The 23,371-nt window shown below is 53.4% G+C and overlaps 1 protein-coding gene across 1 annotated transcript in view; it reads left to right on the forward strand.

The window, feature by feature from the left end:
- Positions 1–15,477: 15,477 nt before the first annotated feature.
- SLC9A5 (solute carrier family 9 member A5) overlaps positions 15,478–23,371 on the forward strand; it is a 50,345-nt gene continuing 42,451 nt past the window's right edge. The window contains exon 1 of the mRNA XM_074968421.1: positions 15,478–15,631. Coding sequence (XP_074824522.1) covers positions 15,478–15,631 — 154 coding nt within the window. The remainder of the gene's footprint in view (positions 15,632–23,371) is intronic.

Here is a 23,371-nt window from a genome sequence, read left to right on the forward strand (position 1 = left end):
GGGGACCTGGCCTGGCGATTCCTTCTACTCTGGCCCAGTGACTCTTGTCCCCAGTGGGTAGACCATAGCCTAGCAGTGACTACTAGGCAAAACTGCCTATGTCCTGGCCCCTTTCAGTCAGAGCAGGCCCAGGCCTGTGGGATTGCTGCCCTCGCTGTAGTGATGAGGGGGATTTGCCCTGTGCACAACTTCGGGTGGGGCCTGTGCCTGGTGCCGCCTCTCCCTGAGCTCTAGCCCTGCTGCCAATGGAAGGGGTCCCTCTGGTCCCACTCCGACCTCCTGGCTCTCGGCCTGGCGGGTCACCAGGTGTGATGATGCCAGCGATGGTGGGATCTGGGCCTGGTCCCATTGCTTCCCATGCTATCGATGGCAGGTGCCAAACCTGAGCAGCGCTGTGACCCTGTGCGCCGGGTTCCAGTGCCACTCACTCAAATTTGGCCCGGATGCCCCTCCAGCATGACAGAGGGACAGCTGGGCCAAACCTGAGATGGGGGCCCTGTGCAAGTGCACACTGGTCAATCGGGGTCTGATTTCTGTGGGTGCAATTGCACCCACGGACCTATACTAACAACATCCCTGGCCATGGCGTCAGCCCCAGCCTGCGGGCAGAAGGCTGAGGGGACTGAGGTGAGGCATGCCTGCAGTGATGGGTTTCTCCAGCAGGGGGCTGCAAGGCAGGCACGTCCGACGGCAAGGGGAGACCGGGGAGTTAATGGCCCCCAGGGCAGCTCCAGGAGCAGCCTCGAAAGACGGAGGGATGATTATAGTGACCAGAGGCCTGGGCCAGCGCCACTGACTACAGGGGAACGAAGTAGCACCTCATTGCTAGGGACAAGGAGCAGAGGAGATAAACGACCTATCAATGGAGGCCTGTGGCAGGTGAACAAGCTCACAGCCCTGCACCTTTGCACATTACCAAGGTAACTAGATGCTTCCACACATCTGTGTCCTGCCTCGTCTGCAGAGACCAGGCGTGTCTTGCTGCTGCTGGGCCGGAAGCTGACAGCCTCGGGCCAGCTGGCAACACAACAGCCTCAGAGGCCGAGAATGGAGCTCAGCAGCTGCCCTTCTCCCCCTGCAAAGAATCCTCTGCAAATTAATCCCCTTGCTACTTGGCACAGGAAACCTTGACACACACACACACATCCCCCCCACCTTGCTGGGCTCCTGTAATTGGCTGGCTGGTCACTGGGGGGGCTGTGACATGCCACTGGAAAGTTTCACAAGACTTATTGCGAGGCTCCCCCCCAGCCCAGGTGGAGGGTCCTGTTGTACAAATGACTGTGGTAATAGTGTAACAGCAGAGAGGAGTGGCTGCCTTCCACGGTTCAGTGTGCACAGACCTACTATCCATTCATCTGCAGTGTTCGTCATTCAGCCTTGGCCTGTTGGTCCCCAGACAGCTCTTCCTCCTTGAGCTGTCTCTGTTAAATAATGAATGGTGCAGTCACGTTGTAGCAGGGCTGGTCCCAGGATATTGGAGAGACAAGGTAGGGGAGGTGACATCTTCTATCGGACCAAATTCTGCTGGTGAGAGAACAAGCTTTGGAGCTTACACAGAGCTCTTCTTCAGGTCTGGGAAATGGAGCAGCTACAGTTTAAGTTTCATTCTAGGTGAGAGCAGCCTGAAGACTGAGGGCAGAGCATTGTGAGGTTGTATCTCACATACTCTGGAGGGCTGTCTAACCCCATACAGGGCAATAGGGGGGCCACACTTTAAGCATATGCCATATCCCAGCTCTCATCTTCCTTGTGCCTGAGGGTTGGGCACGTGCTGCCCGAGCAGAGTTCTTACTTCTACTCCACGAAGGGTCTTTGTAGCAGTGGCACTGTGGAACTCGGTGCTTTTCTGGGTCCCCTGTGCGCGGTGTGCGGGTGGGGATCTGACAACCAGCCCTGCAAACTCAACTTGGGGTCTGTGGGCCTGATTCACCCTGAGGCCAGTGCAGAGCCGGTTACTGAGTCAGCCTGCGTATCCCTCACTCTGAGGTTGCTGGGACCCTGTCACAGTTTGGCTGGGTGCCTGAACCCCCTCTCAGCTACCCTTTGTTAGGATATAGATATTCAGGCCTGTCTGTAAAGGCCTATACGCTAAGAATTTAGGTGTATTCTTATCACTTGGCTAGTTATAGAGGTATAAAAGAAAGAATCAAAATCACTGTCTGCCGGTGTAAGGGCCTTCTCTTACTGTGACAGTCTGAGGCCCTGTGCTTAGGCTAAGGCCTTTGGCTAAGCAGCAGAGGCAGCCATAAGCTGGGAAACGACCGGTCACCTCCTCCCATTCCAAACTAGTCACATTGAAAGAAGGTGCTACTGGGCTGTTAGGATATAATCCTGTCCTGATAATGTCTGTCACCTCCAGAGAAAGGGAAGTGCCTAGAAGATGTAAAAGAAAACTTAGTTTGATAGCATCCTGTCTGGCAAGAACTCACTTATCAATAGCTGGGATGTGAAATCCACACTTCTGTATTGTTTTGTCATTATAGTTCCCACTTTGCTATTGTTTGTCTGTATAATCTCTGTCTGGTTCTGTGATTGTTCCTGTCTGGTGTATAATTAATTTTGCTGGGTGTAAACTAATTAAGGTGGTGGGATATAATTGGTTACATAATCATGTTACAATATGTTAGGATTGGTTAGTTAAATTTCAGGAAAATGATTGGTTAAGGTATAGCTAAGCAGAACTCAAGTTTTGCTATATAGTCTGCAGTCAATTAGGAAGTGGGTGGGTGTGTGGGTGAGTGAGATGGGAACAGGGAATGGAGGTAAGGAAATTGGAATCATGTTTTGCTAAAGGGGGAAATGGGAATAGGGAATGGGGGTGGGGAAATTGAAATCATGTTTGGCTAAGGGCAGGAATGGGAACAGGGACACAGGTGTAAGGCTCTGTGGTGTCAGAGCTGGGAAGGAGGACACTAAGGAAGGAAACTGGAATCATGCTTGCTGGAAGTTCACCCCAATAAACATCAAATTGTTTGCACCTTTGGACTTCGGGTATCGTTGCTCTCTGTTCATGCGAGAAGGACCAGGGAAGTAAGTGGGTGAAGGAATAAGCCCCCTAATACCCTGTGACAGGCCCCCTTCACTCTGGTCCCAATTAGGTCAGTCTGGCTGCAGTGGTCATTCCTTGGGGCCCTCACTGGCTTTGTTTTGTAAACTCTATTCCATGTAGTGTCAAACAATAGCATCCTCTGCTCTCCTGGTGTTACCCAAATACTGCCCTGGCTGCTTGGTCATCACTGTCCACCTCCCATCCCCAGATTAGAACCAGTTCCTTCATGCAAGATGTAAACACCAGAGCCCATCACTAAGAATAAGCCACCTCTCTTTCAGGCCAGCTGCAGAGACCGACTATGGGAGAGGTTTGGTTGTGCCTGGCTGGGGAAGACCCAGAGTCTGATTTCCAGAGATGCAGCTGCCCACAGCTCCTGTTGATGGCAGTAGCCACTCAGGATCTCTGGAAACATTGCCCAATGTGCAAGCTCATTAGCACTAGCGTGTCACAGGGAAAAGCTACTTTCCCCTGAACCGTCAAGATTTCAGACGAAAATCTGCCAATCGGTTGGCTGAAAATTAACCAAGCAATTCTTTAAAGAATGAGGGCTGCAGCTGCTTTGTTAAAAGTAGAGACCAGCTGATTAGTACAGTTTTTTTTCCAGGCCAGAAAAGATGAAATATTGAAACCTGCCCATCCCGTGACAGGCACCATGGCACGACTCCACAGCTGCTGAGCACATCTGTCACTGCTGCAGAGGAAGCTCGCAGCACCATGGCTCTGGTGAGTCCATAGAGCAGTGAGGCACGTCTGTTACTGCTGCAGATGAAGCTTGCAGCAGAATGGTTTCAGTGCTATCAGAGAGCCACCAACCACTTCTGCAGAGCAAGCTTGCAGTGCTGTGGTGTATAAAACACACTGTAAAATCTGCCTGTATTTTTGGCAATGACCATTCAAAAGCTTTGGAAGCATCTTATCTAGCCTGTGAAAGCAGGTTTTGCTGGCTAATGACATGACATAAGCAATGTTGGGAGAAAAGGCGACAGTAATTTGACCTCCTTCCTTTATCAATAATGGGGCTTCTCGCAGAGCAAAAGAACATTAGAAAACATCAAACCGTTCAAGGCTAGAACAAAATGTAGCCACTTCATCGCTCTGCCGTTAGATGAGTGCGGAATGTTGCTCAGTGGTTGATGTATGGAAGGTAGGAATGTGACAGTGCAGTCGATTTCTTACTAGGGAATCTTTGCCACTTGAATCTTGGCAGATGTTTACATCTTTGAAAACAGTCTGTTGAGAAGTGTGGCGTTGACTGGGGGCATGCTGTGCTGGAGCCCCTGACAGCCATGACTTGAGTGCAAGGGATACTCTGCATTGGTTGCCATCAAAACCAAATAAAGATACAGGCCAACCACACCTATGGTTCAAACTGTTGTCAGTCATTTCAACATACCCTCTGCAAAACAGCCTCAAATATTCCATTCAAAAACATGGCAAACGATTACACCACACACCAGGGCCGGCCCACGACATTTTGGCACCTGAGGCGGGGAGCTCAAATGATGCCCCTATGCCCCCTCGCTTGGGCCAAAACTTTGAAAGGTCTCAATTCTGCCTTCTTCCTGTTCTACTCCTCTCATGGTATTGCTCTGCTACCTACCCCAGTAAAGGAGAACTAAACTTAAAATGCCTTGTTCAAAAATGTTAAGTAACACTTCACTTTCAAATGCCTGAACAGCAAATGTGACGTTTCTTGTCTGCACAGTAAACACTGGCATTTTTATCTGTTTGAATAATCAAAGTGGTGCTTTCCCTGCCTTCTTGGTTGCAAAGATTTGAACTGCTTCCTGCTGAAGGTTCACAGTCTGGGCCAGCTCATGCTCTATTGAGATGACAAGGCCGACTAGCCTCTCCTGTGTCATTGTGGTGCGTAGAAGTGTTTTTATTAACTTCAGCTTGGAGAAGCTGCGTTCTCCACTGAAAACTGTTACAGGAAGTGTTAGAAGTATGCGCAGAGCAACAAAAGCATTTTGGAAAGAGGTGGTCATCTTATTTGTGCACATATATTCCAGAACAGCCTTTGGAGTTGATCCTGCTGAAATGTACCTTTAAAGGGCTTTCAGTTCATCACCTAAATCACTCGCATCAATATCACGCATGTCATCATGTGTCAACACTGTCTCTAGTGCCCTGCATTGCTGGTGTAGGTCTTCTTCAGGTATAGTGAGGAGTTTTGGAATATTCTACAACATCACAAATATACTGCTGTGTTCCTTGAGCTGCATGGAACGTTCTTCAGCTGACTGTATTGCACAATCTAGCACCTGGTTAAAGAATTCAACTTTGAATAGTTGTTTGGGGTCTCTTATGGGATTATCCCGTGCCTCGTCATCAAAAAGTCGTCTTCTTCGGTGACTCTTGTATTCTTGAATGGGTGGGAAAATAGCTTCAGTGTGGAGTTCCTCTGCCAACTTCTGTGCACTCTTCAGAGCGTTTTGAAATCCCCCATCTGACCGGTACGACGGTAGGTCTGACTTTGCTTTGTCCAGTTGTTCCATTGCTCCAGATATATCAAGGTCAACACCTTGGAGTCTCTTGCTTACAACATTTATTTCAAACAGTCTGTCATGCCACAGCACTAAGCCACACAGAAATGTGAAGTGATGTATGTTTCTGGTGATTCCATTTCCCTCTGCCACTGTTCTCCCACGAACAGTTCCTGTCATAGCACTGTCCTCCATCATGGCAATTATGGCATTATCTATCTTCCCAATTTGGTGTTTGATAGGCTTTATCGCCTCCACTTGACTTTCGCATCGTGTAGCACTCAGTGGTTTCAGTGTCAGAGAGGATGTTCCCAGATGTTGCTTCAAAATTTGCCATCGACGAGTTGATGCAGAGAAAAATACATAGATGCTTTGAATTACATTAAAAAATTCAGCAGCCTCTCTAGAAGCTGATGCTGCATCACTGACCACCAAGTTCAATGAATGAGAACTGCATGGGACAAAAAAAGCTCGAGGGTTTAACTCTCGGATCCGTGTCTGCACTCCTCTGTTCTTTCCTCTCATGTTGGCACCATTATCGTAGCCCTGACCTCTCGTGTCAGCTATCGCAATTCCCGTATCGTCCAGCTTTTTAAGAAGCACATTTGTCATACCCGCTCCTGTATATCATCAGTGTCAATAAACTCTAGAAGATGCTCTGACAGTCACCACTGCAGGGACATTTTCACTCAGTTCTGTTGTTGTTACAAAACGCACCATTAAAGTCAGTCCAGAATAACAGATTATAGCTTGCCAACTTCAGATCTGCCACAATCTTCTGTTTGACTTTTGTTGCCAGTAACTGTATGGTCTCATTTTGAATTGTTTTTCCAAGGTAGTGGTGTGTGTACCACGACTTGGGTGGTGACTCTTCTTAGATGCTCCTGGAGAACAGCATCAACCTCAGCCATCAGCTCCACAGTTTTAAGGACGTTTCCATGGTTTGGCACATACAGCTGATCTGCAGTGCCACGCAGGGCTAGGTTTTGGGTCGCAAGCATTCTCAAATGCAACGAGCCTTTTCAAAACATTTTGCCAGTAAAGAGACTCTGATGCAATCTTTTCTTGATGCTGATCATCTATGGTGGCCGTAGTCTCATCTCAAGCTCTTTCCACCTGTGGAATGCTCTCTGGTGATCTGCTGCCTTCTCATGGCACGCCAGATTTTTCCAGTCCTTTGTTCCTGTAGAACCCAATGTGGCTGGAACATTAGACTGGCAGAGTTTGCACCAAAAACAGTATGCAGTATTATGGGTTTTTGAGTACATAAGCCATGGCTTCTCCACTTTGTCACCATTGGGGATTTCACGCCAGTAATGTGTTGGATGGAATCTTCTATTTTCATTGTCTTTGGGGAACATGAAGTTTTTCACTTGCTGTGGCCCATGCAGTACAAGGAAGTCCCTCAGGCTACTGCTCAAGTGGGTCCACAGTCCTGGATCCTCTAGACTTAAGGAACTAAACTCAGCAGCAGCTGTTTCTTGCGCCTCCACCACCCTCTTCTCTGATCTACACTTTTCTTCAGGAATGTGCCTGGCTACATCCACTTGAGATGGAGATATGGATGCTGCAGTAGCTGCCAGGTCACCTGCACTCTGACTGACTGGAAGACCAGGCATCTCCTCACCACTCACGTCCTCACTGGGGCCGGAAGGCTCACCGTGAACATTTGTGTCAATGTATCTCAGGAGAGCTCCTTCCTGCTTAGATAGAAAAGCTTCCTTTGCTTTCTTTCTTTTTCTGAATGCTGCCCCAGAGGGGCGTTTTCTTCTTTCACTCATGGCTGCTGTTCTGTGCCAGCTAGAGTGGCTCTCAACACTCAGCTGAAGGGGAGAAATAAGCAGGCTGGTAGCAGGGCCTGAGTGAGGGAAGAGATCAGCGTCTTAGGGCCTAACTGGCTCCTACTACTCCAGTTGACGGCCTGTTCTCCTCAAGTGGGTCCAGGGAAGCAGCAGGACACAGGAAGCTCCCTGAGAAGCTGGGGTTAACAGTCCAGGCTCCTGGGGGGCTAGAGAGGGACATAAGAGGCTCCTCCTCCTCTCTCTCCCTGCAGCGCCTGCTGCTTTCTGTTATTCCCGCTCCCCTTTTCTCCTGCCTGCCTGTTCTGTCTCTTGTGCCCTCCTCCCTCCAGCCCAGCACTCCCCCATCTCTGTGCGTCTCGAGCGGAGAGGGTACAGATGCACCAGCAGCAGACACCATTTTCTACACTCTGGGTCCTCGTGGTGCCACCCCTCCCAGTCTGGCCCCTGAGGCATCCTCCTCAGTTCGCCTCATGGTGAGGCCAGCCCTACCACACACAGTTTTCTCCTCTTATTGTTTATCAGCATCACCAGCTGTTGTAATCCATGGAGTCATTAATGAGAAGCTGCTGCGAGACATGGTGTCTGTGACAGGAGTATGGCACTTACTGCTAGGACAGCGCCGCCTCCTGGCCGTTCTGGGGACTGCCTCACCAGGTCGACTCCCCTTCCCACAGTTGTACGCCATCTCTCTCCACCTCTCCCACTTGGTCTGCAGCCCTTTCTCAAGCCACAAGCTTCTGCTGCCTCAGCCCTCCCGTCAGATCACTACTCAGTGGCTGACAGGGGGACCCAGGCCTGCCCTCTAGGTTTCAGCTCAGGGACCCTCTAGCCAGCAGTCAAGGTCTGTTCCCTTCTAGACCTTACCATTTTCCCTGAGCCCTCTCCAGGTTTGCCAGCCTCCTAACTCCCCCCTCCCAGGGCATAACGAAGGACTACTTGTCCTGTAACCTCCAAACAGACCTCCCTTCTCCTAAGGAGTGACTGCAGCCTTTCCCATCAGCCCCCTTCTGCCACCCATGTCCTGTTCTTATAAACCCAGTGCAGCTCATTCCTCTCCAGCTGGGCTGCCTCCTTCAGTCATGGGATTGCTTAGCCCCCTAATTCCTCTCAGCTCTGGCCTGCTGGGTTAATTACCCCCCCCCATCAATCTGCCTTAACCCTTTCAGGGCAAGTACGGGGTGAACGCCCCATCACAGCATCTCTCAGCCATTTCTCTGTAAACTCTTGAACAAACTGGGAAGTCTGTTGAAGCATGTGGAACATCCAAAACGAAAAGAGATGGGAAAAGTGGGCATGTTAAGAGACCCTTTTACATTGGCTTGAGAAGGCAAGAAACAAGGTGTACCCCGGCACCTCCACGGCGGGATGGGAAGATGCTAACTCATGCTAGCAAGTCATCGCTCTTGCACCAAATTGATCACTTTAAGCAGTGACGGCTGTATTTGAAAATCTAAATGCCGCATTATTACCACTTCAGATGTGATTGGTCACAGCATGGTGACGAGTTGTGAGCACATATTAAAATGACACAGTAATAAACAGGTGGGGGGGGGAGGGTCTGCAAACCTTTTCTTTTTCAGAACTGGTCGAGGGGCCCATGGCGGCTGGAGCCACTGTGTGCAGGGAAGCATCATACATCACGCTGGCAAGAAAGGTCTTCAGCAAAGCCTCTTGCCATTGCTCGGGTCTGATGCATGAAACAATTAAAAAAGTTGAAAAACAGATCCAAATGCATGCTTTCCCCGGTGAAGGCGATGCTGCCTGGTCCGAGGTCACGAAGTGTAAGGTCAGGCCGCAGGAACTGACAATGCGTTTGTAAAAGTGATTCTAGCCACCAAGGTGTGAGTCTTACCTGTGCCCTGCAGCAGGATCATGGGCACTCGCAACGTTGCACTGCAGTTGGGTGGGCTTTTCGTTCCCCCTGACCCCAGCCAGCTGTGGTATGGGTCACACCTCATTGCACAGGAAGAGGTACTGTGATTCACAGGAAGAAGTACCATGGGGTAATACTTCCTTTTCCTGAAAAGAGTAAACTGGCAGGGAGGTGGCAGCTTCTGTTAAATTTCTGCTGCTCCCTCTGATCAGTGGAGTGAATTGGGCCTAATCAGGGAGCAAAGAGAACCCAGGAACTTCCCTGACCAGCATCCCAGCAGAAGAGTGTCATCCACTGTCAGTCTTGTCACACTGCTAAGCTGTCTGGCACATCACAGGGGCAATAACCTGCTTGAAAGGCCGAGGGTAGCAAGCCGGAGGAGAGAGCTGTCCTTTCTTTCTCTCCTCCAAAGGGTCCTGTTCCCAGACACAAGAGGAGATAAAGCACCTTGCGAAGTCAGCAGCTGGCATTCACAAAGACTGTCTGAAAGCTATAGAGACCTGGGTCCTGATTCTCAGCTCTTCTCTCCCAGCACCAAGCTTTAAGCCACCTCTGGGCATGTGCTCCCCATATCCCAGGGACACTCGGGGTTTACCTGGCTTTGGTGTAAGTTAGCGGAGCCTTAGGGCCGCTTAAATTTCTGCCTTGGTCTAGGAGCCGTGGGTAGCTGTGAATATTTGGAGTGCAGTGCACCCTGGCTATGCCCCTTCCCTCTTCTTCCCCAGCCCCAGGTATGCCCTCTACGCTGGGGCCTGGTATGTGGGTGGCCTAGGGAGCTAGCGAACAGGAGCAGCTAACGGGAGTTTTGCGAGGGAGTTCAAAGGGGAAGTCTGAGAAGGGGCTATCTGTAAACTTAAAGCCAAAACCACCCACTGATTATAAACAACAACAACAAAGGAATGAGCTTCAGGAGTAAAAAGAGAATGCAGGCAGAAGTCCAACAACAGAGTGGGGGCTTTCCAGTTTATTGCACCGAATGCAGCATGTCTGATTACCTGCCCTGTGGGTGGGTGGCGTATGTGTGCATTCGGTGCAAGGAGCTTCTGGCCCGCAGAGACCATGGTACGGGCTTTGGAGACCAGACTGGCTGAGCTGAGGGAGACAGAGAGGTACACAGAGGAGACTTTCCGGGACACAGTAGAATGGTTCCACCCCAGGTCTGGCAGCCGCTGTGCTGTTGAGGAGGATGAAAGTCTCAGGGAAAGAGAGCATCCAACTGGAGCAGAGGAAAATGATCCCATAGTTGGGACCCTCCTTCCAGATGATGTTGTGGTATCCTCTCACACTGAGGATACCTCTCCGGAGGAGGAAACTCCAGTTATTAGGAAGAGACGGGTATTAGTAATGGGCAATTTGATCATTAGAAACATAGATAGCTGGGTTTGTGATGTCTGCGAGAACCGTGTGGTGACTTGCCTGCCTGGTGCGAAGGTTGCAGATCTCTCGAGGCATCTAGGTAGACTCATGTGCAGCGCTGGGGAGGAGCCAGTGGTGGTAGTACACGTAGACATCAGTGACGTAGGGAAGGGTAGGAGAGACGTCCTGGAGGCCAAATTTAGGCTGCTAGGAAAGAGACTGAAATCCAGGACCTCCATGGTGACATTCTCTGAAATGCTCCCAGTTCCACATGCAGGGCCAGTTAGACAGCCAGAACTGCAGGGTCTCAATGCGTGGGTGAGACGAGTAGGGGTTTAGATTTATTAGGAACTGGGGAAACTTTTGGGGAAGGGGGAGCCTGTATAGGAAGGATGGGCTCCACCTAAACCAAAATGGAACCAGATTGCTGGCACTTAACATTTAAAGGGTCGTAGAGCAGTTTTTAAACTAAGGGCTGGGGGAAGCCGACAGGTGCGGAGGTGCACGTGGTTCGGTCAGAGACATCCCTTAGGATAGGATCTACTAATGGAGATTCTCTATGTCCTAATAAGGAGGAGAGGATGGAAGATAATAAAATACGGGTAGGATCTGATGAGAAACAGTCAAATTCAAAAAGTCCCATTCAATTACATCATGTAATGGCAGACAGATAAAAAGTGACAAGTTTTTAAAGTGTTTATATACCAGTGCTAGGAGTCTAAATAATAAGATGGGTGACCTAGAGTGCCTCGTATTGAATGAGGAGATTGATATAATAGGCATCACAGAAACTTGGTGGAATGAGAATAATCAATGGGACACAGTAATACCAGGGTACAAAATATATCAGAAGAACAGAACAGATTGTGCTGGTGGGCGAGTGGCAGTAGATGTGAAAGAAAGCGTAGAATCAAACAAAGTAAAACTCTTAAGTGAACCAAACTGTACCATAGAATCTCTATGGATAGTGATTCCATGCTCTAATAATAAGAATATAGCAGTAGGGATATACTACCGACCACCTGACCAGGATGGTGATGGTGACTGTGAAATGCTCTGAGAGATTAGAGAAGCTATTAAAATAAAAAACCCAGTAATAATGGGGGATTTCAACTAGCCCCATACTGACTGGGTACATGTCACCTCAGGACGGGATGCAGAGATAAAGTTTCTTGACACTTTAAATGACTGCTTCTTGGAGCAGCTAGTCCTGGAACCCACCAGAGGAGAGGCAATTCTTGATTTAGTCCTATGTGGCGCACAGGATCTGGTCCTAGAGGTGAATATAGCTGGACCGCTTGGTAATAGTGACCATAATATAATTAAATTTAACATCCCTGTGGTGGGGAAAACACCATAGTAGCCCAACACTGTAGCATTTCATTTCAGAAAGGGGAACTACACAAACATGAGGAAGTTAGTTAAACAGAAATTCAAAGGTACAGCACATAAAGTGAAATCCCTGCAAGCTGCAGGGAAACTTTTTAAAGACCCAATAATAGAAGCTCAACTTAAATATATACCCCATATTAAAAAACATAGTAAGGGAACCAAAAAAGTGCCACCGTGGCTAAACAACAAAGTAAAAGAAGCAGTGAGAGGCAAAAAGGCATCCTTTAAAAAGTGGAAGTTAAATCCTAGTGAGGAAAATAGAAAGGAGCATAAATTCTGGCAAATGAAGTGTAAAAAATATAATTAGGAAGGTCAAAAATAATTTGAAGAACAGCTAGCCAAAGACTCAAAAAGTAAGAGCAAAACATTTTTTTTAAGTCCATCAGAAGCAGGAAGCTGCTAAACAACCAGTGGGGCCACTGGATGATCGAGGTGCTAAAGGAGCACTGAAGGACAATAAGGCCATGGCTGAGAAACTACATGAATTCTTTGCATTGGCCTCCATGGCTGAGGATGTGAGGGAGATTCCCAAACCTGAGCCATTCTTTATAGGTGACAAATCTGAGGAACTGTCCCAGATTGAGGTGTCATTAGAGGAGGTTTGGGAACAAATTGATAAACTAAACAGTAATAAGTCACCAGGATCAGATGGGATTCACCCAAGAGTTCTGAAGGAATCATAGAATATCAGGGTTGGAAGAGACCTCAGGAGGTTATCTAGTCCAACCCCCTGCTCAAAGCAGGATAATCCCCCAGTTTTTGCCCCAGATCCCTAAACAGCCCCCTCAAGGACTGAACTAGCCTGGCGTTAGCAGGCTAATGCTCAAACCACTGAGCTGAGCTCAAACCACTGAGCCCCCTCAAGGAACTCAAATGTGAAATTGCAGAACTACTAACTGTAGTCAGTAACCTATCATTTAAATCAGCTTCTGTGCCAAATGACTGGAGGGTAGCTAATGTGATGCCAATATTTAAAAAGGGCTCCAGAGGAGATCCCAGCAATTACAGGCCGGTAAGCCTGATTTCAGTACTGGGCAAACGCGTTGAAACTATAGAAAAGAACAAAATTGTCAGACACAGAGATGAACATAATTTGTTGGGGAAGAGTCAGCATGGTTTTTGTAAAGGGAAATCATGCCTCACCAATCTACTAGAATTCTTTGAGGGGGTCAACAAGCATGCGGACAAGGGGGATCCAGTGGACATAGTGTACTTAGATTTTTCAGAAAGCCTTTGACAAGGTCCCTCACCAAAGGCTCTTAAGCAAAGTAATCTGTCATGGGATAAGAGGGAAGGTGCTCTTATGGATTGGTAACTGGTTAAAAGATAGGAAACAAAGGGTAGGAATAAATGGTCAGTTTTCAGAATGGAGAGAGGTAAGTAGTGGTATCCCCCAGGGGTCTGTACTGGGATCAGTCCTATTCACCTATTCAACATATTCATAAATGATCTGGAAAAAAGGGCAAACAGTGAGGTGGCAAAATTTGCAGATGATACAAAACTACTCAAGATAGTTAAGTCCCAGGCAGACTGCGAAGAGCTACAAAAGGATCCCTCAAAACTTGGTGACTGGGCCATAAAATGACAGATGAAATTCAGTGTTGATAAATGCAAAGTAATGCACATTGGAAAATATAATCCCAACTATACATATAAAATTATGGGATTTGAATTAGCTGTTCCCACTCAAGAAAGATCTTGGAGTCATTCTGGAGAGTTCTCTGAAAACATCCACTCAATGTGCAGCAGCAGCCAAAAAAGCGAACAGAACGTTGGGAATCATTAAGAAAGGGACAGATAATAAGACAGAAAATATCCTATTGCCTCTCTATAAATCCATGTTACACCCACACCTTGAATACTGCATGCAGATGTGGTCGCCCCGTCTCAAAAAAGATACACTGGGGGTTGAGGAGCTTGGGTTAGGGGGGTGGAGGGGGAGGGGTGAATCTGGGGGGTTCGGGGCCAGGTGGGGGGCTAGGGGGGTTGAGGAGCTGGGGCCGGGCGGGTGGAGGGGAGGGGTGAAGCTGGGGGGTTTGGGGGCAGGTGGGGGCCTGGGGGGGTTGAGGAGCTGGGGCCGGGCGGGTGGAGGGGGAGGGGTGAAGCTGGGGGGTTCGGGGGCAGGTGGGGAGCTGGGGGGGTTGAGGAGTTGGGGTTGGGGGGGAGGGATGAAGTTGGGGGGTTCGGGGGCAGGTGGGGGGTTGCTGGGTGGTTGAGGAGCTGGGGCTGGTGGGGAGGGGTGAAGTTGGGGGGGTTCGGGGACCGGGGGAGCTGGGGTTGGGGGGGGCGGAGGGGGAGGGGTGAAGCTGGGGAGTTTGGGGGCAGGTGGGGGGGCTGGGGGAGTTGAGGAGCTAGGGCCGGGGGGGAGGGGTGAAGCTGGGGGATTCGGGGACCGGGGGGGCTGGGGGGGGTTGAGGAGCTGGGGTGGGGGGGAGGGGTGCAGCTGGGGGGTTTGGGGGCAGGTGGGGGGCTGGGGGGGTTGAGGAGCTGGGGCCTGGGGGGAGGGGTGCAGCTGGGGGGTTTGGGGGCAGGTGGGGAGCTGGGGGGGTTGAGGAGCTGGGGTTGGGGGGGTGGAGGGGGAGGGGTGCAGCTGGGGAGTTCGGGGGCAGGTGCGGGGCTGGGGGGGTTGAGGAGCTGGGGCCGGGGGGTGGAGGGGGAGGGGTGATGCTGGGGGGTTCGGGGGCAGGTGGGGGGCTGGGGGGGGTTGAGGAGCTGGGGCCGGGGGGAGGTGTGAAGCGGGGGGGGTTCAGGAGCCGGGGGGGGCTGGGGGGGCGGAGGGGGAGGGGTGCAGCTGGGGGGTTCGGGGGCAGGTGGGGGGGTTGAGGGGCTGGGGCCGGGGGGGAGGGGTGATGCTGGGGAGTTGGGGGGCAGGTGCGGGGCTGGGGGGGTTTGAGGAGCTGGGGCTGGTGGGGGAGGGGTGCAGCTGGGGGTTCGGGGGCAGGTGAGGGCTGGGGGGGTTGAGGGGCTGGGGCGGGGGGGAGGGGTTCAGCTGGGGGGTTCGGGGGCAGGTGGGGGCTGGGGGGGTTGAGGAGCTGGGGCGGGGGGGAGGGGTGCAGCTGGGGAGTTGGGGGGCAGGTGGGGGGCTGGGGGGATTGAGGAGCTGGGGCCGGGGAAGGGGGGTTAAGGGGCTGGGGCGGGGGGGAGGGGTGCAGCTGGGGGTTCGGGGGCAGGTGGGGGGCTGGGGCGGGGGGGAGGGGTGAAGCTCGGGGTTTCGGGGGCAGGTGGGGGGCTGGGGGGGTTGAGGAGCTGGGGCCGGGGAGGGGGGGTTGAGGAGCTGGGGCGGGGGGGAGGGGTGCAGCTGGGGGTTTCGGGGGCAGGTGGGGGGCTGGGGGGGTTGAGGGGCTGGGGCCGGGGAGGGGGGAGGGGTGCAGCTGGGGGTTCGGGAGCCGGGGGGGGGGCTGGGGGCGGTCCCGCCGCACGTGCCCGTGACGTCCCCTCCCGCTCTCTCCCGGGGCCGGGGCCGGGGCCGGGGACGGCGCAGCCCGGCGGAGCCCGGCGAGCGGAGCGGGCGCGATGCAGCCCCCCACGGGCCCCGCGCTGGCCCCTGCCCCCGGGAGCTCGCCGGGGCCGGCCCCGGGCTCGCCGCTGCTCCGCTGGCAGTGGCGGGAGGTGCAGGCGCCCTGCCTGGTGGCGGGCTGGATCCTGGTGGCCAGCCTGGCCAAGATCGGTGAGTCCCCGCGGGATCCAGCCCAGGACTGGCCCGGGGTGCATGGCCCTGCCCCCGATCCCGGCCGCTTCTCTCCTGCGGCCTCGCCCCGGCCACCCCCCTGCCCCGGCCCGGGGCCGCCCCCCCGGAGAGCCCGGGCTCCGCGCCTGGCCGCGCAAGGACCCAGGAGTCCCGGGGAAGGCGGCACCGGGCGGCTGCGGGGGGAGCCCAGTGCGGAGCCCGGAGCGGGTCGGCCCCCACCCCGCCTGCCGGTGCCTCTCCCCGCCCAGAGCCGGCGGAGCTCGGCAGGCACCCCAGGGCCACCGAGCGCTGAGCTGCTCTGGGGCTGGCCGCTGGGCAGGGTGCCGACAGGGGAACGCATGAAGAGGGGATGGAGCTGGGCTTCCAACCCGGGGGTGACCAGCAGCTGGCAGGGGGTTGCAAGCCCATTATGGGGGGAGGGCGGGCAGGACCCCCCACTGTTTTCTCCTGTAACCGTGGGGTGTGGGATTGGAAAAGGGGGAGCTGGAGAATAATCTGGCTTAGATCATAATGCCAGGATACAGGCAGTGCCCTGTCCTCTCTCCCCTTGCTCGGTGTGTGCTCAGACTGCAAGCTGGTCAGGCCAGGGCTGGGTCCTCCTGTCAGGGCCAAGCACATTGTGGGTGCTCCCGAGCACAAGCGGCAACCTCCAACAATTATGGTCCCCTTGCCTCAGGAAGGGTACAGCCGACTAGAGGGGCCCAGAGAAGGGCAGTAAACGTGATTAGTAGAGCCTAGCACGGTTACAAAATCTGTATCTGCATCCGATCCTCATACATGGTCCGCAGATATCTGCAGATTTGCAGGGCTCTAGTGATTAGTGGCATATGAAGATTTCTGCGGAAGGGAGATTAAATAGATTAGGGCAATAGAGTTTAAGTGACAGATGAATAAAAGGGTCTATGACTGGTCTATACGCAGAGGCATGGATAACCTAGAGGAGGTCTCTCAGGGTGAACAGGAGCACCTTTCTCATCATCCTAGAACAAATCACCCAATGAAATTCAAAGGCACCAAATTAAAGCTGTTAACATTTTTACACAGTTCCCAGCTGTGGAACTCACTGCCACAAGATGTCATTGACGCCAAGAACATCGAGGGATTCAAAGAGGGTTAATGAACATCCACAATGACATGAGATAGGGTAGAAATATCTGAGCGATATAAACCTTGATGCCTCACACCAGAAAACGGGCTCTGCTTGGCGAGGGTTAGGAAGACATTTCCCCCGTGTACTCTGGCAGGCACGGAAGGGAGAGCACCACATGCCTAGTCCTGGGTGAGGACTAGAGACTTTGGCACAGCAGAGAAATTCTAGAGAGCCATAAGGATGAGGACGGTGAGAGTGAGACAAGGTCATGGAGGGACACGAGAAGGTGGTGACTACAGCTGGTTGAAGCTCAGAATTTCTGTTCTGATATTCTGAAATTTCCTTTCGTCCCGAATCAGAAATATTGAAATGACCAAATTAAAACCCTCTCATAAGTTCTTGTCAAAAAATTAGACATTGATCCATATGTATCATTGCCTGGGTGTTTTCCGGGGGAGAGATATTCTGGTGGAAACTTTCCAGCGGCTGTAGTGCTGACCTGGCTGGAGGGCGGGAGAGGACGGGGATTCTTATAGCCACATTCTGCATAAAGTGAGCGAGGTGGAGGCGAGAAGCAGAGTGGCCCGAGAGAGGAAGATCATGATAATCCAGGCAAGAGGTGACCCCGGCACGCACAGAGGAATTGGTTGAGGGGAAGCGCTTGCTGCACTGGGCGAGGAGGAGCTGGGGGTCCCAACCCCTTGGGCATGGTAGGTTGGTGATACAGGCCCTCGGGCAGGGTGACAATGTGCTGGGGCACATCTGGAGGGTGAGCGTGGGGCTGCTAGGTCAGTCGCTCCCAGATCTAAGTAAGGACGTGGTTTTGTTTTTGCGGTACCAGGGAAATGACAGTAGGTTCTGTTCTCTTCAGCAGTGGTGGAGCCCAGACCTGCCCTCAGCCTGCAGAGCTCAAACGCACTTAGCCAGGGAAAAGCTCGTCAGGCTATTGCTTTATCGACGGTGAAGTCGCCTTACAGGGGTGACAGATGGGGCGACCCCTTGCCGTGTCTCTGGGGTCCATTGTGTAACATGAATGGTTTCTGGGTGGTTGTGTTCTGATTCATGGGGCAGGGCTAGCACAGCTCCTCCAGGGACTAAACCCGGTGGCTGGTGATTAAGGCAAAACAGCCAGGTTGTAACCCACCCGAAAAGTACCACCTTCCTGGACGGGCTCACATACTGCTTCAGACTGGATTCTCCAGAGGCAAACAGACAAAGAAAGGACTTTTGGATCAATAGCCCGAGTTTAAACTGACTCAGGACCTGCTTCTGATCCATCAACCGGACAGGACCTTCTGTCCAAGGGGGTCCCAATCCTTCCTGGGAAGGGTTGGAAGGCCCTGACTTACTAGGACCCCACAAGACTGCAGGGTGACCTCTGCTAAGCTTTTAGCATGCTTGTAGGTTCATTTATTATTTGTATGTGGTTTCTCTGTAATGCTTTCACCTTAAGAGTAGATGTGTTTGCTGAGAAGGGGCTGCACGGTGACTTGTGATTGCTCGCAATACGCTACTTGTAGTCCTCCGAGAGACAGCAAAGCGTCTGTTTGAGCAGTCTGGCTTGCTGGGGATATCGCAGTGTAATGCAGGGAGCTGTGCAGCCTTAAAACCCCTGCGGGTCTCTGCCCAAGAAAGGGGGCAGCTGGGGGCTGGAAACCTTAAGTGGCTGCCCTCAAGGGACCCCAGATGGGGAATACAGATGTAGCTGCCCTGAAATTGTGACACCAGGCTCCACTGAGTCTTCCCTGTCCCTGGTCTGAGTCCTATTTCCAGGTGACTGAGGTAGAATGAGAGGAGAGACGCTAGAAGGGGCCCGAGTGTCTCTGGATCGGAGAAGCTAGTGCTCCCTGTTGGAGGCAACTGCCTCTGGAGGGGGGTTGGTGCTGCCTACATGTGCTAGCACAGTGGTCCCCAACCTTTCTTGTGGGAATAGCATATTGCTATTCCCAGAAAACTGGCGGATGCCAGACACCCTGCCACTGAAATACCGCTGAGAAATGGCAATGCTTCTCGGCGGCATTTCGGCGGTGGGGTGTCCTGTGGGCGCACAAAAATGCCCCGGCGGGCACCGCGTTGGGGACCCCTGTGCTAGCAGCTCTTGTCGGCAGGGTGGATACGATTGTGGTCCATGTGGTGGCTCTTAGCTCTGCTAGCAGGGAGGCCTTCCTGATGCTCAAGAGGAGTGGCTGCAGGGCCCTGAAGGGCAGCACTGGAGTCATGACAAACACTCTTACCCAGCTGCTGGCTCTCGTGTGCCCCGCGGAATTGGAGCTCTGCTAACCAGGGAGAGAACTGGATCCCTTGGCTGCGTGTTTGTCAGGCACGTGTCTGGGTCTTAAATCTGCTAAGGGGGGGCCCTGCGTGAGAAGTGTGAGCAAACAGCCAGCTAGTTCTTCTGCTCTTCCCTTGGGGTGGGGGTGGGGGGATTCTGAGCCGACAGAAGTTGTTGCTGAGTTCCCCCCAGTTGATGATGTCAAGTTAGCTACGCAAGGGTTCAACGTCCACCATGGCTGGTGGAGAGGGAGAGTCCTGTTTTCAAAAGTACTCAACTCGAGATGCTGTAAAGGGGCCCCCTTGCCTGGTGTGTGTTAGCTGGAGTGCTACTGACAGCGAGAGGTCTTCTCCCCAAACAGTTAGTTATTGCAGTGGGTAGAGCCCACACAGATCCCTGCTCCTCTAGCCGCAGGTCCGTTTCACAAGCACCGGAATACGCTGAAAGGCAGTCTCTTGTATACCGGCGTCTAACCACGGAACCTGCCTGTGTGGGGAAGTCTTATTACTTCTTGGTCTATAAGCTAGCTCCTCGCTGGTGACCACTTGGGAAATTTCTGAGGTCCATTCAGGGACCAGCAGGACTGCTTCTCATTGCCATGCTCCTGGGATGCTTAAAATTGTAGAGGCAAAAGAACAGACCAAAATCTGTGAGGAGAAGGGTCATCCTTGTCAGGACAACCACCTTTGTGTCCAGTGGAGAATTTTCATCCTGTTCCAACACTTTGTTGGAGGTGCCAGAGCTCAGGCTGAAGCCAGTGCTCCATTCAGAGACTTTTAAGTTGCAGGAGCTCCTTGTCCAAAGTTTTCTGGGAGTGATGTATAATTGTCATGTCTGTCCACAGTGGAGGATTGCAATTATTTCTATGGCAAGGTCGCACAAAATCAAAGGGTTTTTCACAATGAATAAACATTCTCCTGGTTGTCCTGTCCTTCATCTCTGAAGGCCAGCTTTCTGTGCAAGGCCAAGCAGTCACACACGGGCATTTGAGCACGTCGCTGATTAAGATGGCACTTATTATTCCCTTGGTGTAGGAGTTTTTCAGAGGTTTTTCTGTGGTTTCATATCAGCAATGCTTTCATAGCAACTGCAAATCGGCCTCGCTGCATGGTATTTTGGATGCTGTCTGTGATGGTTAGGCGCTGAAGTTAATTCATGGGTGGCCAAGTTACAGTTGCTGTGGGAACCTTAATTCTCAGATTCCTGCTTTATGTGTGTAAAATTAGAGCTCTCCGCCCTCCCCTGATCGCTGCACCATGACTACAAAGGAGTTTGCATTTCTGCATTGGTTTGTACAGGTTGTGGGTGTTTTTGTGGCACTCGTGGAGGGAGTATCCAACCACATGGTGCACAGCGTGTGTTAAGGCAACAACCATTCACGTGCTTGAGGAGCTGGTACCCAGTTCCTCCCGCACTGAGGAGAGTGAAAAGAGGGCATGGTCTGCCCCCACAGCTAGTCTCGATTCCTGCAGGCTACTCCATGGGATGGCGAGCATACATGTTTGGGCTTTGTAGGTAGTAGCCGGCACCCAGGAGCTCCCTGGCAGTGCAGGGTGCAGGCCTACTGTGCCCTTGCCAGCTAGCCCCACTCAGGAAGTGGGCACCACAGTCTGCATTAGCGGAAGCTGCTGTGAGGCCCCCAGTTAGTGCCAGGGAGAGCCCACGACCGCTGTGTGGCTGTCACGGGCAGCCACAGAAGGAAGGGCTGTCTCCTGGCCAGAGCTGTCCTCTGGGGAGCCAGATGCCGAAATGTATTTCCCATGAGCCCAGGGCAGAGAGGGGCGGGTGCCCTTGGCTGCAGGAAACTGTCACGTTCTTCCACTTTATGCTGGTAGCTTTTTGCTTGGCCTTTTCCAACTCTCTTGCCTTGCTGTGGCCTTCTCCATGCTTGTCTAGATGAGCTTGTGTCTGCACTGCAACTAAACTCCCCCTGTCCAGAGACAACCCACTCTAGCCCTGGCCTGTGGCTCCCTTTGGTCCTGACTTTTGTGACTGCAAAGCCCCTGGGCTCTAGAAGTTGGGGAGAGCCTCACCTGGCAGCTGGTTTCATCCATGTCCCCTCACTGAGTGCTCTGTGCCAGCTGCTGGGCCGTGGCTGGTGCTTTGTCCATGCCGGAGGTGAGTAATGGCATATTATCATCTCATGAACTTGGCTAGTACATTTGCTCCGCGCCCTACGTCAGTGGGCAGCCCAGGGCGCAGAGCCACGCCAGTGCTGGGTTTGTGCCAGGGAGTGCCTGGACCTTCTGGGGACACTGACCCTGGCCTGGGGAAATGGAGGAGGGGCTCAGGGATGGAAGGGAAGGAGACCAGAAGGAGAGAGGGCTGGGAAGGAAATGGAGCAAAGGCAGGGTACCCTGGGTGCAGGAGAGAGAGAACGGCAGTCATGGAGACAAGGGTCATAGCAGGGGCAGGAGAAATGGGTTGGGGGGAGAAAGGGGCAAAAACGCAAGACAAGGCTGGTGGTGGGTTTGGTCATGTTCCAACCAGCGTGATCCCCAAATAGCTGGTGCCCTCACCGCCTGTCACGTTGCTGCTGCAGCCCCTCCGGGAACTGCACCTCCTGGTTGAGTGGGCGGCCTTTGCTCTCGGTCCCTGGCTGCTCTGAGCTATTCTCAGCTAGAGAGACTGAGCCAGCGCCTCTCGGATGTGTCCAGGATGCACCGCTCCTCTGCCGCCTCCTCCCCTGCAGCCTTCCTGATGCCTCCCTGAGGCGCGTGCCCCTTGGTCTGACCGTGTCACTGCCCCCAGTCCTCATCAGGGCAGTGGCGGATTACCGCATGGGGCCTGTGCCCAGGGGCCCTGGCCAATTTGGGGCCCCCGGAAAAATCTCCGCCTGCCACGGCCCCTGGGCTGGAGGAGCTCTCGCTTCCTGCCACGGCCCCTGGGCTGGACGAGCTCTCCCTTCCTGCCACGGCCCCGGGGCTGTGGTGGGGGCATAGAGTTTCTCTGGTCTCAGGGCTGCAGCGGTGACAGGGGGCGGTGATTGAAAGGAGTAAGTGGAGGGCAGGGCTGCAGAGAAAGGAGCGGAACTGGGCGGGGGCGGGGCCACGGGGGGAAGGGGTGGAACGGGGGCAGGGGAAGGGGGGGAAGGGGTGGAACAGAGGCGGGGCCACGGGGGAAGGGGTGGAACAGGGGCGGGGACACGGGGGAAGGGGTGGGGCAGGGCCATGGTTCCGGCAGTGGGAGCCCCAGGAGACCTTAATCCGCCTTTGATTCAGGGTCAAGCTTTTCATCCTCCCCTTGTGGGCCCTGCCCATCTCTGCTCCTCTCTACTCATCCCCTTTGTCTCTTATCACGTGGTCCGGGATCTCTCCAGTAATACTAGCCCCGGATGCCCATTTGTTCACCTCTCCCACAAGTGTCTTTGCTCGTTCTTTCACGCCCCCCCGGTCAGGCCATGCCCTCTCTGAGCTAGTCCATGGCACCCAGGTCTCGCCTCCATCTAGTCTCAGCCCCACCCCCTCCCTGGCGCCTCCAAGAAATCAGCAGACGGCTGCTGGCGAGAGCGGCTCAGACTGTCCCCTTGCTCCCCTGCCCTTTCCTTAGCCATCCCGACTGTGCCAGGCGGCTTTAGCCGCTGTGCCGCCTTACCCAGCGCCCGCACCGTGAGCAAGCGCTGCCCCATTCTAGGCTCCTGGCTCCGCAGCTGCCACCTCAGGGACTAGCTGACCACCATACTGGGGTCGGGAAGGAATTTCCGCCAGGTCGGATTGGCAGTGTCCTGGGGAGGTTTCACCTTCCCCTGCGGCGTGGGGTGCGGGTCGCTTGCCAGGATCATCTGGGACATCTCACTTCATCATTTCCATGCATCTCGGTCCCCCTTATTCACCGCCTGAGGCACGTAACATGATGCCAGGATAAAGGGGACCGGGGGGCATGGGGTGGCGTGGAATGAACCCTGAACAGAGCAGAGCTCTCTGCTAAGGTTAGTGTCTGCCCCGGGAGGGGAAGCCATGTCCTGTTAGCAGCAGCGCTTCCCGCTCCCTCATGCGCAGGCAGGATGGGACTCCTGGCATTGCTGAGAGGACTGGGGGTGGGGACGGGGGAGCCGGGAGGAGCTGGATTTCCCACAGCTCTGATCCCCCGCCTGAGGGTGGAACCCCGAAGCTCCTCGGGGATGCGCCACAGAGTTCTCTTCCTGTGGGAAGCGGATTCTGTCTCCTGCAGTGAGCTGAGTACGGCGCCTTACCGGGCCTGCACACGCACATGGGGCCCTTTGGCCCGTCTGGGTGTTGGAGCTAGTGGAAGCGACCTGCAGACATGGGGCTGCCGGGGCTCAGAATGGCCCTTTCACCTGGTGAGACTTGTAGGGCTGTGGCTTAGCCTGAGGGCTGCTCTCAGGGCATGACCACTG

Source organism: Natator depressus, chromosome 12, assembly GCF_965152275.1.
Source record: "Natator depressus isolate rNatDep1 chromosome 12, rNatDep2.hap1, whole genome shotgun sequence".
Classification (NCBI taxonomy): Eukaryota; Metazoa; Chordata; order Testudines; family Cheloniidae; genus Natator; species Natator depressus.